Below are 16,600 nucleotides of genomic sequence, written 5' to 3'. Positions count from 1 at the left end.
AATTAAGCACTTTCCAGAAAAATTGTGCAATCATTTACTTTTCTTCTACGCGTTTAACAAAGGATATAAAAACGATATTCCATAATGATAAGTTCTTGTTCATGTACTTTAAATGGCAACCAGCTTAGTTACATCATGAAAAATGCAAAAGGGACTGTATATGTGGGGATTTTCCTTCAGTTCAGCTTGGCTCTGTTTATTGAGAGCATGGTGATTTACAGAGTTAAAAAAAAAATAAATCACATGTTCCACAATGCAGTTCGGGTCTTAATGCGGCAAAATATGCACAGCAAATATGTCAGATTATATCAGCCCATTTTGTATTGCACTGAAAGATATGTTACATTATGGACATTGTGCATTAATTTAGTAAGTCAAATAAATCCTTGTCATCTTTGTCTGCTGACGCTCTCACACACACACGCCTGCACGCACACACACAGAAACACACACAGGCCTTACAGAGTTCTTCAGGCAGTCGTCTTCCACGTCGAAGTTGGATGTGTCCGTGGGACTGCTGACCTCTGGGATGTAGGGGGCTTCACACGTTAGAATGTTGTCCCAGTTGATGCCTGAAATGAGCACGCCACAGGAATAAATTTACATTCATTCAACAACATGAACTGTGGACGGCTGTAATGAATATTATACACACAAAACTAAGAGATGAAAGATTGAAAGAAGGCCCAGGACAGATTTAGATTCCTCTTCCTGGTAAAATCATTGATTACACAATAGCAGCGTGGGCTGATCTTTTATGTGGATGTCTAAATAAGAAAGGATGGTGAAAAGTGTAATTCAGTCTGGAAATAAAAATGACAGATCTGTACCTGTGAAAAAGGGGTGGTGCTTGAAGTCCTCGATGCCGTTCTGCCCCAGCCGGTGCTCCCGACTGCAGATGAGTCGGCGGATCAGATCCTTGGCGTCCTCCGACACGTCGGTTATCTGCTGTGGGAACTGGAAGCGCTCCTGTGTTCCACAAACAAAAAACATTTGTCCATATTCATTGAAGAAGTGAGCAGAGAGAATTCCCTAGAATGAACGAATGTGGCTCACCTTGTGGTTCATGATCTTGCCGTAGGTCTCCACCAGGGACTCTGCATAGAAGGGCGTCTCTCCATACAGCATCTCGTACATGCAGACGCCCAGGGACCACCAGTCGCACTCAGGGCCGTACTTGTCTTTGCCGTCCTCCATGGCCTGAAGGATTTCTGGGGAGATGTAGTCCGGGGTTCCCACGGCGACTGATGATTGAACCTAGCAGACATGGACAGCAATCAAGAAATCGTCCTCAAAGATGCCCGTAGTGGAGCAAAGAATCTCTCGGGGGGGACGCAACTTTTCGTTTACATTCGGGTTCCGTCTCCATGCAAACAGCAAAGACGCTGCTACTGCGCACTGCGGCCGTGGTAAGTAGTTCTTCTGCACATGCTCAGTAGATGGACTCCCAGTCCATATTGCCTTGAGACTGCTCATACCAATGTCTGTGTACTCGCCAATGTTAATCTTTGCAGAGTATTGTTCTCTGTGCGCACGTGTGTGATTTCATTATAAAAACAAACAGCCCCCACTAGTGGCCTAACATGAAAGCTACATGAGTTTCTGCTATTTTCATGTAAACAGACATCGTTTTCAAAATGTTGCAATGAAAACCTGTATTTTGACTTGAAGCGTCACGTAAACAGGCCTTACCATACTAAATCTTCAGTTATAATCACATAAGGGAGTGGTGAGACGTTAAAAAAACAAACCCCAAAAAAGTATTTACAGATTACTGCCATGAATAATTGTTTGTTCAAGATGTACATATTGAAGTTTACATATCCGAAAAGTTGTTCTAACCTTTTAACAGGGCATATTCAGTAATCTCCTCACATCGTCCAAACTCATAATGGTGTTTTAGAGAAAGTGACACAATGATTTTCAGTAAAGATCTGGTACTTTTCCATGCGTTATCTCTGCTGTGTTTAAGGATTAAACTTAGAAATATTGTTATCAGTCTGTTTTCCACAAACCACATCTTTTTTTTTTTTTCCATTAGAGACAAGCTACTAAAGGAAAACCAGTTGTGATATGCTACTGAAGCCAGCAGGCTAACCAGCTACCATCAGTCCAGTTTGTCCTCGGCCCAATCGGAAAAAAATAAATAAATGAAATTTAAAAGCTGGATTGAAGACAAACTGGCTCCTGCTGTGACTCATTTTACAGATCGTACTTTTAAAGAAGCTATTTAACACAGATGAATGACTTCTTCAAGTGGACCTATAAGCACCCCATCAATAACTTCTGCGATCAGTTGTATGTACCAACACGGAAATTATATATTAATATTGAGGTTTGTTTTCTTTGCTTTTGTTAAAAAGATTTGTCTGACAGTGCAGGCACAGCCCTGCAGCCAAACCGCACACTCCCCCTGGGAGACCCCCGGGGGGTTGACACGGGGGTCAGCACAGCTCTGGTATGTTTGTTTTGGAGTGGAGGAGGCGCTGAGCGGCGGCGCGGTGAAAACTTACCGTCCCGTCCTCCATCAGTTTGAGGCAGGAGCCAAAGTCGGCCAGGCGGATGTGGCCATTCATATCCAGCAGAATGTTGTCGGGTTTGATGTCCCTGAGAGGGAAGAAAAGATGGAAACTGAGCAAGAGATTTCCTCAAAAGAAGAAGAAAACAAGACGATCTTCCAAACCAAATAATATCTACAGGACATCCAAGATGCACACAAGCCCCAGCTCATATTTCACTGTGGCTCCCTGACAATTATCATCAAATTACATAACCTGAGGAAATCTAACTGTCTTAACTTGCTGATACAAGATCATTCAGATATGATGTGTTTTAATTAAGTGTGATTTCCCTCCACCATTTATCATCTGCGTAACAACCCTGAACTGACCAAAACAAAAGAAGAAACATAGAAAGGAGAGGTGTGCGAATTAGCCCTGCAGATCATGAGTGAGTGTGTGCAATGAGGCCTGCAAACACACACACACACACACACCGTTTAAAGAAATATGCAGCACACAGTATCACTTACTCTCTCCAAATTGAAATAAAAAAATATACAGAGTCAGTCTATTTAATGATGATGTTTGTGTGAAGACAGGCGTGTGGGCCGGTTGTTGACACAGTTATTTACAGATGTGGATTGCCACCCTGCAACTGCATGAAAGAACATGTTTACATTACACATTAGCACCATGGCTGGATTCCAGTGGGCGGATGCCACAATGGACAGAGCTGCTTTCACCAACTCATTTCACTAACCGAATGGTTTCCTCATTCACAGCTATATGCTAACTGTACCGTACAGCCTGGAGTTGCAATGTGATGTGGCAGTTAGCGGTTTAGCGTCACAGCAATATCGCCCCAAGCTCCAGCTCGCTGTTATTAGTGTATCAGTCTTTTTAATTGTGTACCATCCCCAGTGTGTGAGCCCCTTTAGCATGTAGCATGGCTCAGGGTAGCAGTTAAAACTGATGAGCGACACCGGGTTAACTCTCTGATGCATGACGTCCCGTAAAACTCGCCGGGTTGATATTTCACAAGTACGTGTTCACTTGAAAAGTTGTCATGCAAGCGGGGCCTCAGATGCCACTTTAATTGTTAACATTTTATTAATTGCTTCCTAAGTTTTTACGGTTGTTTTTACATGAACAGCTCAGTGTGCGCCGTTTTAAATTGTCCCAAGGGGATGAAAAAAAGCTTCTTAAATCTTGGAAATACTTGAAAACAAGCAACTTTATCTTAATAAAAATCAATAATTATCACAGTTCAAGAGTTGATATAGTGCACATATGCTCCTGATAAATTGAAACTTGAGTGACGGAGGTGCTGCCAGCAGTCGGCTCAGTGTTTCCCTGAACCATCAGGAGTTTGTCAGGTAGATAATAAAGTGAAGGGAGTCTTACAGCATGTTGAACAGGTGGACGCCAACAGGTGGTTTTCGTGTTAACCTGCATCCACGGAATGAGAAAAGCCCTCTTCTCATGTGTGGACTCATCTGCAGACTCCCTCTGATATTTTTCAGAGGAATCACACAGCACCAGTGATCAGTGGCCTGGTCTGGTAGCAAACAGAGATGTCACTGTGTCCCGCCATCAGGGCTAAATATAGACTCTGTCCTTCTCTGACCATCGCAGTGATTTTCCCCCCCGAGGGCAGGCCCCGTCGTGCCCCGTGTCTGAGGCCCTCTTATCACACCACACTGAACTGAGACACGCCTCGATACACAGTGCAGAGGGTGCACAATGCACTCCTCATAGGAGTGTCAAAACCCACACACCCACGCAGGGCGGTCTCACTCCGAGCTCATCTACACGTTCACCCTTTGGGCATAAGAGGTTACTGACCTGAGGTGCTGCTATTTCTGTGCAACGATGGAAGCACGCCTCTGTTTTAAATTAAAAAAATAAACATAAAAAGAAACCTTGTGTCTAACAAACACACACACACCAACACACACTCCCTCCTGATCTGAACACTCCAACATGAGTTTTCTTATCAATACTGCCTCTAATTATAACGACAGGATCCTGATATGGGTGAAAACTGAAAAGCAAATCTTGCATGAGTACATGAACAAGTTTTGAGATTTTAATCACAAACCTGGGCCCAAAACAAAGTACGAAATTATGATTTAATTTAAAAAAACAAAACAAACAAAGGTTTTATTCAAGTTTGATTTGCCTGCTAGCCTTCAGTTCATCCTCTTTAAGGTTGCTTCTCACTAAAGCCTGCTTTGTTGTGATTTGTTATCCAGTTTGCAATTTGTCAAATGCATTAATCGTTTCATGACCATATAAGGAAAAGGGACAGCACTGAAAGTTGTGCTTTGTCTTCAGAGCTGAACTACTTTATTATGTTTTATATGAACAGTTGACCTTTTATCTTCCTTCCCTCTTAAGGCTCAAATAAACTTACACACGGAAATGCTACAAGAACAACGGCTTGATTCTTGGCTGGCGGTATTTATTTATTATTCGCCTGAAGACACCAGCGGTTTACGTAAATGTACGAGATAATAACGTTATTCTCGTGTACTGACACACAGATTGAGTTTAACGCAACACTATGCAGTCAAACTCGGTGACTAGCAAGCATAGCGCCTAATAAACGGCTAAAATCGGAGCGTCTGCAGAGCCTGAAGGTTGTTTAAGGCATTATTACAGTCGACAAGAAAGAAAACTTCTGTTTTCCATTTTACCCTGATGACTTTGGCTCCAAGTGGCACTAATCAACCAGATCAGTGGGTTGAGTTTTACATTTGGTTTCAAACAAAACCACAAGCATGCACTTGCTCCAACAACCAGGCATCGATGGGCCACGATCAATTACAAACAAATGGGTGTTTTTTAACTGATAAAACTGGGAAATAACCAGTTCAAGTTGTCATACTCCCACATTCTTCTTCATATTTGTAGCAAGTAATTTTTTATTATTCAATGAGGATATGAGACTACTGCCCACGCCAAGGATTTTTTTAAGAGTCAAGAGACAGAAATTAGTTTTGTAGACTCCTTTGATGTTGCAGAAGGTCTCTTCAAAGCCCCTGTTATTTTCCACTAGCGTTAATACTCCCATCTCATGGAGCAAGAAGACAGAAAAAGAGGCGCGAGTTATCTCTCTTCTTCACAGACGCCAATAAATCACCAACCAATAAAACTGCGGATTCAAGCAATATGGGCACATGTGCGACTCGTACAGACACATGAAAGCGGGGCTTCAAAATGTACACACGAATTGACACCTACTTACACGGAGTTACCGTTCGCATGATGGGTTACTCAGAAGTGCTTTCAAAGAGTTCTCACAGATGACTTCCAGATTGGACGTCACTTTTCAAAGATACTGCACCAAACCGCACACAGTACCAGGGTGCACACCACCACACAACCACAGGGCACCGCGGGAACTTGGCGAATGGACACAACAAAGAAAATAATGTGCACCCAAGGTTGTACTATCAGACAAGCCATAAATCTTGTATATTTAGGATTAATATCCATCAGATAAAAACAAAATTTCTCTTTTTTTTTTTTTAAAAAAAGCACATTAATCTCAGACTGCTCAACAAATGTTAGATATGAACTGATTAATTTCCCACAAAATAAACAAGAGTTTTCAGTTCTGTTTCACTTCGAGGAAATACCAAGACAAGGAGTGCACCAATATCAATTTTTTTAGAGGACAAATACAAGTAGGAGTAATCTTTTGCGACTTGCTGATACTGAGTAATGATATGAGTACTTATTGATGCTATTAAGCCTAATTTATACTCCATAAACTCTGCTAACAATACGCAAGCTCAAGAAGTGATCATGTAGTATTCACAGACCAGTTCTACAGTAACAAAACAAGTGAAAGCTGATTAAACAGAAATAAAAACCTTGTGCTCATTAATATCCTTTCACCGGGACAAACAAACCTTACATGTTAGTTCTTCATTTGACTTTAACAATAGGAAAGTAACGCTTCAACTGCTTGAAAAGACTAGAAAGTTCTCGGTGATCACTCACAGTGACAAGCACACGACCTTTGTACAGATCTGGATCACCTTGACAGGAGGAGTAGACCTCACAAATCATGAATGACACCTGGTAGACTTGGACTAGGCTGTGTGTGTGTGTGTGTGTGTGTGTGTGTGTGTGTGTGTGTGTGTGTGTGTGTGTGTGTGTGTGTGTGTGTGTGTGTGTGTGTGTGTGTGTGTGTGTGTGTGTGTGTGTGTGTGTGTGTGTGTGTGTGTGTGTGTGTGTGTGTGTGTGTGTGTGTGTGTGTGTGTGTGTGTGTGTGTGTGTGTGTGTGTGTGTGTGTGTGTGTGTGTGTTGTTCTCTTTGTAGGGCCAACCAGCTCAGATCAAACTACCCTTTAAGGTTCAATCAACCGTTTCCAAACCATACACAGTGTCACATGTATATAAAGGCTAAAATGGATTTGGTTTAATTGCGAAGGGAAACATTCGATAGAGGTCAGTGTTAGACACCAAGTTGTGACTGTTTTGGGGAAATGGGAGAGATAATGCATGAGGCAGAGACGACCTCACAAAGACAGAGCAGTGAATCGGAGGGGTTTGGGTGTGTCCACATACACACAGGTGCATCTATTGCTGGAATGCCTTAATCTGCTGCTGAGACTTGTGATCTGCCAAAGAGCAGACAGCACGAGTTGACCCCTTGTCTTGCTCGGTGCGAGTGTTGGACTGACGGCAGGGTGGCAGTCAGGGATGGGGGGGCTGGGGTTCCTGCTACTTATAAAACACTTAGTAGTCTGCCGACTCCCCTTTACCAAACTCTTCCCATCCAAAACTCTCATTATTACATCAGCCTGCTATACATATGTCTCTCTCATGGCTCTGATTAGCTTCCTGGTGGTCAAGGCAGCCACATGAAGGCTCTCTAAGTCAATACACACAGAGGCCAAGAATGCAAGGACTGACTCACATTCAGCCTACTACTCATTTACAGACCCTGGAGACTTGGTAACGCCAGACTGGTGCTGGTGCTCGGCGTGTTAGCACAGCTAATTGGGCTACTGTGTCACAGGGCTCCCTGCAGTCTTAAGGAGCAGCGCGGAGACGAGAATAGAGGAAGGTAATCTCTACTAAGACCGCAGCATCCATCTGTGGAGGCCATCTGGACGCTAACTCGCGCACACAATGCGGCCCGCAGCCACGCTGGAAATTGCAAAGACAAGGCATGCCTGCATGGCTCTGGCAGGGCATTGTTGACTAATGGCTCAAAGAACTGCTGCTGCCCGTGTGACTTCTGGCATCGCTTCATACTGACGCACACACCCTCCTTAGAGGAAGCGCACTGCTGTGGGATTTCCACTGTGTCCACTTCAAGCAACCTGAAAACACTGGTGCCATCTGAGGAGATAAATGTGTGTGTGTCCTTTTCTCTCTTAGACCTCCGGGCTGTGAAGAAACACATGGCCCAGATCAATAATAAAACTACACAAAGGTTCCAATCAATAAGGTAAAAAACACACACACAGCAGCACCACAATCACTACAGTGCCAGTCGGCTCCTACCAGATGTTAACATCCATGATTAATGTGTACAAGTATGTGTCTTCCACTGTCTTGACCATTAAACAGATCAGCACATTTTTCCAAGGGGCACACACACACACACACACAGCTGTCTGCAGGCTCCGCCTCTTTTTTCTTTTCATCAAAATCCCCCAGTCTCACAGTGACACACAGCACACACTCAGGAAGGACAGATGTGGAGCTGGGCAGCACAAAGCCATGCTGAGCTGGCCTATTGAAAGGATTCTCAGGGCCCGGTGGGAGACCACGCAGATCACTGACCACTGAATAAATGGACACACACACACACACTTTGCATCTGACTTGCACACGCTGTCTCTCATGGGATTTGGCTGAAGGGGACAGAAGGTTGACCTCGAGGGTCTTTGCTCCTCTTTTCTTTCATCTTCCTCTTTTTAACTTCATCAGTGTCAACAGGAGCTCAAATATTCATTTTAATGGGCTCAGCAAATATAAAGGGGGTCAAAGATCATCTCCCTTCACTGTTTACTTTCTTCATTTTTTTATATTTTATATTTTCAAGAATATGCATGAGAACTGTGGAAAATATAGTCAATCCTAAGATAAACAGTTTCCCAAAATGCTTTGTCTCCGATGTCTTCATGCCATATATTCAGAAAGAGTTTTGATTGATTGATCATGTAGTGGGCCTCCTGCAAAACGATGACTTTTAATTTCAGTCTATCACATTTATGATTATTTCATTTTCTGTTAAAAGCTCCAAATACGAGTTCTAAAGGTCGCTATAAATCTGAATAATTATCTGCTAATTTCAATCAGACTTCAACAAAAGGCCAATACTAGACAGGTTACTGAATCCGTCTCCAAAAGAGCCAAAAAAAACATAAGACAGTTGTCTCCTAGTCTATTTGGGTCCAGCTAAAGACAACAAGAGGATTTATCAATCTGGTTCAAACAAAAGCTAACAAAAGACGGCGTAGGCATCGCTCAATATTGATGTACAAAAAGCAACAGAACTGTTTTGGGGTTTTTTGTGCTTTAATTATATTGGCACAAGGACCAACAATAGAAAAGATAGTGATCTGCATGTTTTAATTAAGTCTGAACAAAAGCCAACAACAGACGGGCAGTTTTTCAACAGGTCTTAAATATGCTCCAAAAAAGGACTACAGACAAATGGATTTAAAGCTTTTAAACGACATAAACATAGACTTCGGACTCATTTCACTTAGAAACTGCTCACAAGAGTCAAAACTGTAAAACAAAATTCTTTAAAAGTGGATTAGTTTTTTTTTACTGTGTGTTTGTTTTTATTACTAGTGTATAATTATTGTGACAGTTCTGAAAAAAACTATTGATTGGGATTAAACACCAATTCTTTAAAAGGGGGAAAAAAGTAACAAAAACACTTAGGACCTTTCCTGAAAAGTGTCTCTGGAGAGAAAGCCGCCTGCCCCAGTCGTACTCCCAAAAGCCCAACTTTAGTACGCTTGGTGCCAAGAAAGAGTCATTAACAAGGAGTTTTTGTTTGCTTACTACACACTGAAGCCTTCAAATTATAGGCTTAATACAATGGCACTTAAACTAACTTGCGAGAATGAGAAACAAACCAAACACACACGTATATCATGACGGCACACACCCTCATCAGACAGGACGAGCCAGCAGGACACACCCTCAGGGGATCGGCCTGCCTGCCACCACTAAACAGAGCGTCCAGATCTCCCATGAGAGCCAGCTGAGGACGGGGGTGGGGGAGGTGGGGGTTGGTGCCCAGACCGCCACACCCCCACCCACACACGCCTCCCACACCCCGTCATTACTGTCCCAGAGCGTCTGTGAGGGGACCTAAAGAGAAACAGTGGCGTCCCCTCCTCCCTGTCCCTTTTCATGCAATTCTTCTCCATCACCAACCCCCACTGACAGCCCCCCCCACAGATAACACCATGCAATTAGTGGCTGCCCACTCTGCAGTCTCCTCCACTGCCTTTCTTTACTTATACATTTATATATACATGTCTGTCTCCCAGTGTGCAGTGGTGCATTAGAGATCAGAGCAGCTAAAGGCACACCCAAAAAAATAAAATAAAAATACCAACCAGCACTGGGTTTATCTCTCTCTCTCTCTCTCTCTCTCTCTCTCTCTCTCTCACACCCTCCCTTCTTCTCCGTATTGCTTTTCCTCAATCAATCCCTCGTTGCCTCCTAACCAACCCATAAAATGGCCTTCTGATTATGTTTCGGTGCCGAGAGTGAACCAAAACAGTGACGAGTCGAGCGCTGAAAGCCAAGATGAAGCTCTGAGAACCAAAACGAGCAGCTAGACATGTCGTCGTTTTATGTAGACATTTGCTATGGTGATCATGATCGTATTAATTATAGCCGCATGTATACTTGGAAGTAATCATACACTGTCTAATTAAAACAAGGACTCAAAAATATTTCTGCAACTGCAAACTTCATTTCCAAAGCACTGCGCTCCTGCCCCTTAAACACACAGCTGTGATGATCAAGTATTCCACAATCGCTTCCAAACTCATATGTTCTATAATTAGCAGTATTGAGTAACTTTATACACTAAACATCCATGAGGACTGATTCATAGCCGCTGACATGCCGGCTCACACTTGCTGCTGCTCACCTGTGGGCGTAGTGTAGCTGGTGGACCGAGTCGATGGCCAGCACCATCTCAGCCAGGTAGAACTTGGCCATCTCCTCTGGCAGCCGGTCCTCAAACTTGCTGAGCAGAGTGAGCAGGTCACCACCCACGTAGTAGTCCATGACCAGGTACTGGAGGGGCAAAGGGGCACGCGAGAAGAAACGTCAATACATAAAGTGAAACATCTTTTAGACACTAACAACAGATTTTTAAAAGAGAGGATGTCCTCGTGGTTTGGGGTGATGGTAGTGTTCTTTTTAACTTCTGATTCACACTTTATCAGCTCAAAATTACAGCAAAATAAACTAGTTAACTTTTTGCTTAACTTTAGCTACTTGCCAATATAAGTACTTATTTAAATGACGTAAAGCCTAACTCATACACCATACGTACGGGTTGTTTTATAAACAATTTACTTATTTGACACCTTTGGATTAAAACCTCATGTTGAAACCGTTATTTTGAAATGACACATGAAGATTGAACTTTGATTGCGGGCAGCCCCCCCCCAAAAAAAATAAACTTTACAGTCAGCTGACTGAGAATGGCGAGCTCACACAATCTGGATTAATTTGCTTAATACAAAGTTTTTTCTTGGAAGATCCAAAGAATATAAACGCTTTTGAAGTCAAGACTACGGTTGAACTGTTATTACTTTACAGATCACATGCGTACCAAAGCGTGTGCGCGCAGGTCAAATATGATCCACTCGTGAGCTCATTTATTTTGGAAATATTCTCAACCCAAACCGGAAAATGAAAAACACACACGGCCTCATTCTGCTCGCCCTCCTCGATTCTCACAGGATCATTATGCAAGCACCTAATTTGTTCCAACTTTCCCAAAAATAACTGTCTGGACGGGCGGTAATGTGCGCTGTATTTTTAAATCTTCGGGGAGTGTCCGGGGTAAAGCATTTGTTGTGAGAAATGTGGGAAGTGGAATGACAAGCAGTTCTGGCATCTGAACTCAGGGTCATCCACAGAAACAGACAGAGAGGACACACTGTGGGCTTAAAGGAAGAATGGCAGCCTTCAGCAGCCAATCAAAGTGAAGAAAGAGTTTGACCAGAGGCCAATCAGTTTGCTCTAAAGTTATTCTTGTGTGTCCCCAGTTTTTTTGGCCAGCTGAGTTGTTTTGCACAACTTCCGACAATTCTAAGTCATGTTGTGCTTTGCGGTGATGTGGTGAATGTGCCAGTCAGTGTGTGGCGAACTGGTACTGTGCTTGAAATAAAAAAAATTTTAAAAAAGAAGTGAAGGGTGAGACTGTCAGCCTGCTCAGTTTGTTATTACAGGCACTTAATAAACACTCAGAGAGGGAGGATCCCATCTTACCAGATTATTGTCATCCTGGAAGGCGTAGTGCAGGGTGGTGATCCACTGGCAGTCTCCGTTCACCAACACGTCCCGTTCCTCCCGAAAACATGCCGTCTGGAGCAGAAATGACAAATTTATACTCCATGAAACAGTGGAAGTTCACAATCACACTAAAGTACAAACTCAACAGGTCCCCGACATTAGGAGACTTCAGCATTTAGATCCCTGCTAATCTTTGACTTGTGTCCAGCACATTTACAGAGTTTTGTAGGCCCATGATTACTTTTCAACCAATAGAAATGCGTTTCTTGCTTCTTTTTGTTTTTGGTGCTGGTGGCACATTTATGATGAACAGATGGGAGCAGCAGCCACACTGTGAGCCATTTACACGACAATGTTTCAAGTGAACATGCATCGCTTGTGCTTCGGAAAAGTGCTGTTGATTGTTTTTGTACTAAATCCACATGTTAGGGGTTACAGTCGTATGGACAGGCGACCAAGTTGGATTGTTATCATGGTGACTCAACTATAAAAACACCAAGTCTCATGACACTTGGGAGGCCGCCATTGTTGTTATTGTCCATCTTCTCGCGTTTGTGCAGAAGAACTATTTACTTCGACCATGGTTAAAAACGATGTGTAAACGGGGCCTAAGATCAGTAATAATAGAGTCTAACTAAACTACTACACCACCGTTTTGTTTTTGTTTTTTTAAGAGATATATCACCACGTTTGCTTTCCTTTGGTATGGAACAGGCTAAAATTACTCGGCGTACAGCGTCTTTCAGGCTGAGCCTCACAGACACACAGCAGCAGTGAAAGCTGTAATAAACAGCCAATTAACCAAAAGTAAACAATGACGCTACATGTATAAACGGAAAGAGCCACGCATTTAATTAATCTACATCCTTAATAGAAAAACAATAGTCAAGCAGTCACTTAAGGTCAGTTATTAGTACTTTTCATAGTGCAGTTGCTTTCTTTTGCCTCAAGGTATTGATGCACTACGTCTGCATGAGCTTGAGTCCAAAATGTAAAAAAAATAAATATAAAGGCTTTAAAAAATGTAAAGTATTGCTAGGATGATTTGTCTCAGTTCTCAAAATGTCCAATATTGCAAATGATAAATCTATCTCTGATTTAGGATTGATTGCTGGTTTGTTTTCATCGTTGTCTGACAGGAAAACACTCAAAGTGTGCTGAGAATGCAGTGAAACTAAAACCGAAAATCAAACCCGAGTTTCCACAATTTGAATGCACAGATGGAAAAATGTGTCACGTCTTTAACAAACTCTGACCTCTAAGTGCTCGATCAGAGATCTTAAAAACTACCCTATGCAGGAGTACAAAGAGGAGAGGCCGTCTGGTTCGTGTTTACAGCGACGCTCTACTGTACATCTGCTGCTCGACATTGTTTCCCATGTCCGGGGGTTTATGCGCACACACACACACACACATCGGGGACCAGTTGTGGCTGGTGACGTATGAGGCATGAAGATTGAAGGCCCGGGGGACGCACAGGAATGTCAGACTGTCAGGAAGAGGTCGATGAGAAAAACATGCGTCGGCAGCCCGTGTGGCTCAGGTCCGAACCCGGCGAAACAAGGGGGCATCTGTACACGGCGTTATCGGTGCGTCCCGGACAAGAGAGTGAAAATCCAAAGAAGGCAGCTCACCTCGGCTCGTTTAAGCATCTCCCACTTGTTGAGGATCTTCATTGCGTATACTTTGTCAGTGTTTTTCACTTTCACCACAGCGACCTGCAAAAAAACGAGAAGACGTCAGCTCACAAAACTGTGAGGGGAAATCAGTGAAACTGTAAGACGATTTCAAAACATTAACAGTTTGCATTTTCTCATTTCTCAACGAAGAGTCTTTAAACTTTGTTTTACGTGTTTTGAAGCAGAAAAAGTCCAACAACACAGGATTAGTTGAGATTAGAAGGAAATTCTAGAACACTCAATCTAAGCATGAAATGTTTGAGCAACAACACGCATGAACAATGAAACACAAAATTCAAGAAGCGGCTCAGGATTCAGGACAGATTCCTGCACGTCGCCACTACTCATGAGCTTTTACTTTTTCATAACATTATCAAGTGCTTCTTTTATCGCTGTGAAACACGCGACTCAATCAATCAGTTCCACAAGTGCCAGCGTGTCGTAGATTTATCTAAAAGATTCTGCAAAAGGTGCATGTAGAGATTGAATAAATCAACACAGTCAGATGTTCCCGGCAGCCACTGAATCATCACTGAATCATGTAAAAGCTTTAAAAACACCACATGTGGGGTAATTGCAGGGATATTTTATGTAGATATATATAAAGAAAAAAGTCCTGTGGGCTCATGTTAGTCACAGATGTTATAAAACAACTTCATGACGAGAAGAAGCTGTGTGATGAAATGGAAGGAAAGGGTAGGAGGAACAGAAAAAAAAAATCAGAAGTGAAAAGAAGAAAAGATGGTGGAAGGTAAAGAGGGATAAAGTAGAGCCAAGAATGAGGACGAAAGGAAAAACAAGAAACAGGACGTGACCATGAACACCACCAGGCAGTTTTAGTACTGACCTCATAGGTCAACACACACACACACGCACACACACACATACAAAGATATAAACTTATGGGCCATTTCCAGCGCAAATACTGAGCTTGTACCGGCTCTTCAAAGAATTTACATTTTCCCAACTTTGAAACTTGCATCAGAATTATGATCAGACGTCCACGAGTAACCACCAGAAATATAAGCTGGTTTAAAAAGTACTGAGTTGAAACATGTCCTCTCGATGCTGGCCTGTTTGCCATCATTAACCCAGAAACGCTGTGATCCCACCTGGTCTGAGACGACAAGCAGCTCATAAGTGTGTGTGTGTGTGTGTGTGTGCTGTGTTTCCATTTTACTTTTTTGGAGGTAAATTCTTCAGGAGGTTCATGGAATATGCTGCAATTTGAATATTGGAGGTCTACCAGACGCCTCCGATTTGTGTGAGGCAATGGAAGATTGTATCGTTCAGTTGGTGCAGGAGCTGCAAAAACCTTCAGTATAAAATACTGCCACCGCCCCCGATAAATGGACTACAACAGAAAGAATAAGATCTGATGGAAGAAGACAGAGATTCAACTCCTTCTCATTACCAAAAGTAATTATCTGCCAGTAACAAGCATCAACCGCTGGGCTCTCCCGAGCGCCGTCTCTCTTTCAGGCTCGGCAGGCGTATGGACTGCCAGCTTTCCCTTCCCTGATAATTGCTAAACACTACCCTGACAAACTTCCTCTGCTCCAGCTTTATATTTGGCCAAAAAAGGAGCGGCGCGAGCTGCTGTGACACACACACACACGCACACTGCTGCGAGCTGACAAGCCAGAGCACATGTTCATGCAAACCTCTGTCCTCACTTGAGGTTCACTCTTTTCTTCCACTATGCTCACACACACAAAGATCCATTTACTAAAAAGCCATTTAGAGCAGATGTAATACTCAGAAATATCCATAACTGGGTTAAAGAAAAGAGATTGTTGGGACTGCACGGGAAAACAGAAGAGAGGGTAATATGTGAGTGAAGACAAACACGCAGAGGAGTGGTGAAACAAACACAGTCACCCAGTGCGATGGAGGGGTCTGCAGTCTATTAAATTAAGCAGGGGAATGCTGCTAATGCAATACAATGATAACATTCCTGTAGTGTTTGGATTTCCCCGAGTGATCCCTCAGCAGAGGAGGAGAGCAGTGAGAGGGGAAGACAGGGAGGCAGAGGGGAGGGCACAGGTTCTGGCAACACCGGCCTGTTTTTGTCTTTTCTTCCTCCACTCCCTCCCCCGTCAGGCCTGCCGCTACTGCAGGCAGGTTTCACTTAACTATTCACTTTCTGTCTGTGCAAACACAAAAGACGAGGACCTTCCAAATTTACCAAATGAGTCAGGCTCAGCTAGTGGTTCAAAACACCAGCAAATATGACGGACAAACTTGGTACCAAACTAAAAAGCCTAGCGTGTTAGCTGCTGACGGGGCGTGAGGGGGATCGGCCGCCCTCTTGTCCACACATCCCTCCTCCCGCAGAATTATTTTCATTGCAGGGGAGGAATAAAATGAATCACGCTTTCAGATCCTCCACCCCTGTTGACACAAGGACTCTTGACCGAAAATAGCTCGGTTCTGGTTCCCCCGCGCGCACAGACGTTGGCAGAATCACTGCAGTTTGCACACAGAGCCACTGGGTGGAGCTCGCAAATGATGGTTTTCGAAAATGTACACTTTGTTGGAGAAGTTCTTTTGAATACAAAAGAGTGAGGAGCACAAATTCACTGAAGACTGAACTTTGAAGTTTTCAAGTGAAGACGCAAAACTTTTGTTACGTTTTGGGAGCTCCTTTACATGACAGCGGCGCCCGGGGTCACTGAAAACGGAACTTTTTGATAACGGCTCCCAAGGTGGAACTTTTTGAAAATGCTCCGACTCTGTGTGGACGGCAAAAACGCTGCTACTGTGCATGCGCCCATTTCTGTTTAAACAGACATGGTTTTCAAAGTGTTGCCGTGACAACGCAAAACTTTTCTGAAACAATAATGTGAAATTGATGCGTTTTCAGTTGAAACGTTGTGTAAACGGGGCCTGA

At 43.2% G+C, this 16,600-nt stretch overlaps 1 protein-coding gene across 2 annotated transcripts in view; it reads right to left on the bottom strand.

Annotated features, from left to right (window-relative positions):
• cdc42bpab (CDC42 binding protein kinase alpha (DMPK-like) b) overlaps window positions 1-16,600 on the bottom strand; it is a gene marked incomplete at its 5' end in the record, with an annotated part of 79,442 nt that overhangs the window by 25,904 nt on the left and 36,938 nt on the right. For both annotated transcript variants that reach the window (XM_080491479.1, XM_080491480.1), the window contains 7 exons: window positions 463-572; window positions 831-969; window positions 1,057-1,257; window positions 2,514-2,607; window positions 10,650-10,798; window positions 12,005-12,100; window positions 13,663-13,746. In XM_080491479.1, the coding sequence (XP_080347605.1) occupies window positions 463-572; window positions 831-969; window positions 1,057-1,257; window positions 2,514-2,607; window positions 10,650-10,798; window positions 12,005-12,100; window positions 13,663-13,746 (873 nt within the window). The remainder of the gene's footprint in view (window positions 1-462; window positions 573-830; window positions 970-1,056; window positions 1,258-2,513; window positions 2,608-10,649; window positions 10,799-12,004; window positions 12,101-13,662; window positions 13,747-16,600) is intronic.

Source organism: Lipophrys pholis, assembly GCF_963383615.2.
Source record: "Lipophrys pholis genome assembly, chromosome: 21".
Taxonomy (NCBI): domain Eukaryota; kingdom Metazoa; phylum Chordata; class Actinopteri; order Blenniiformes; family Blenniidae; genus Lipophrys; species Lipophrys pholis.
The sequence above is the reverse complement of the archived record's forward strand: the minus strand, read 5'-3'. Positions and strand labels throughout refer to the sequence as shown.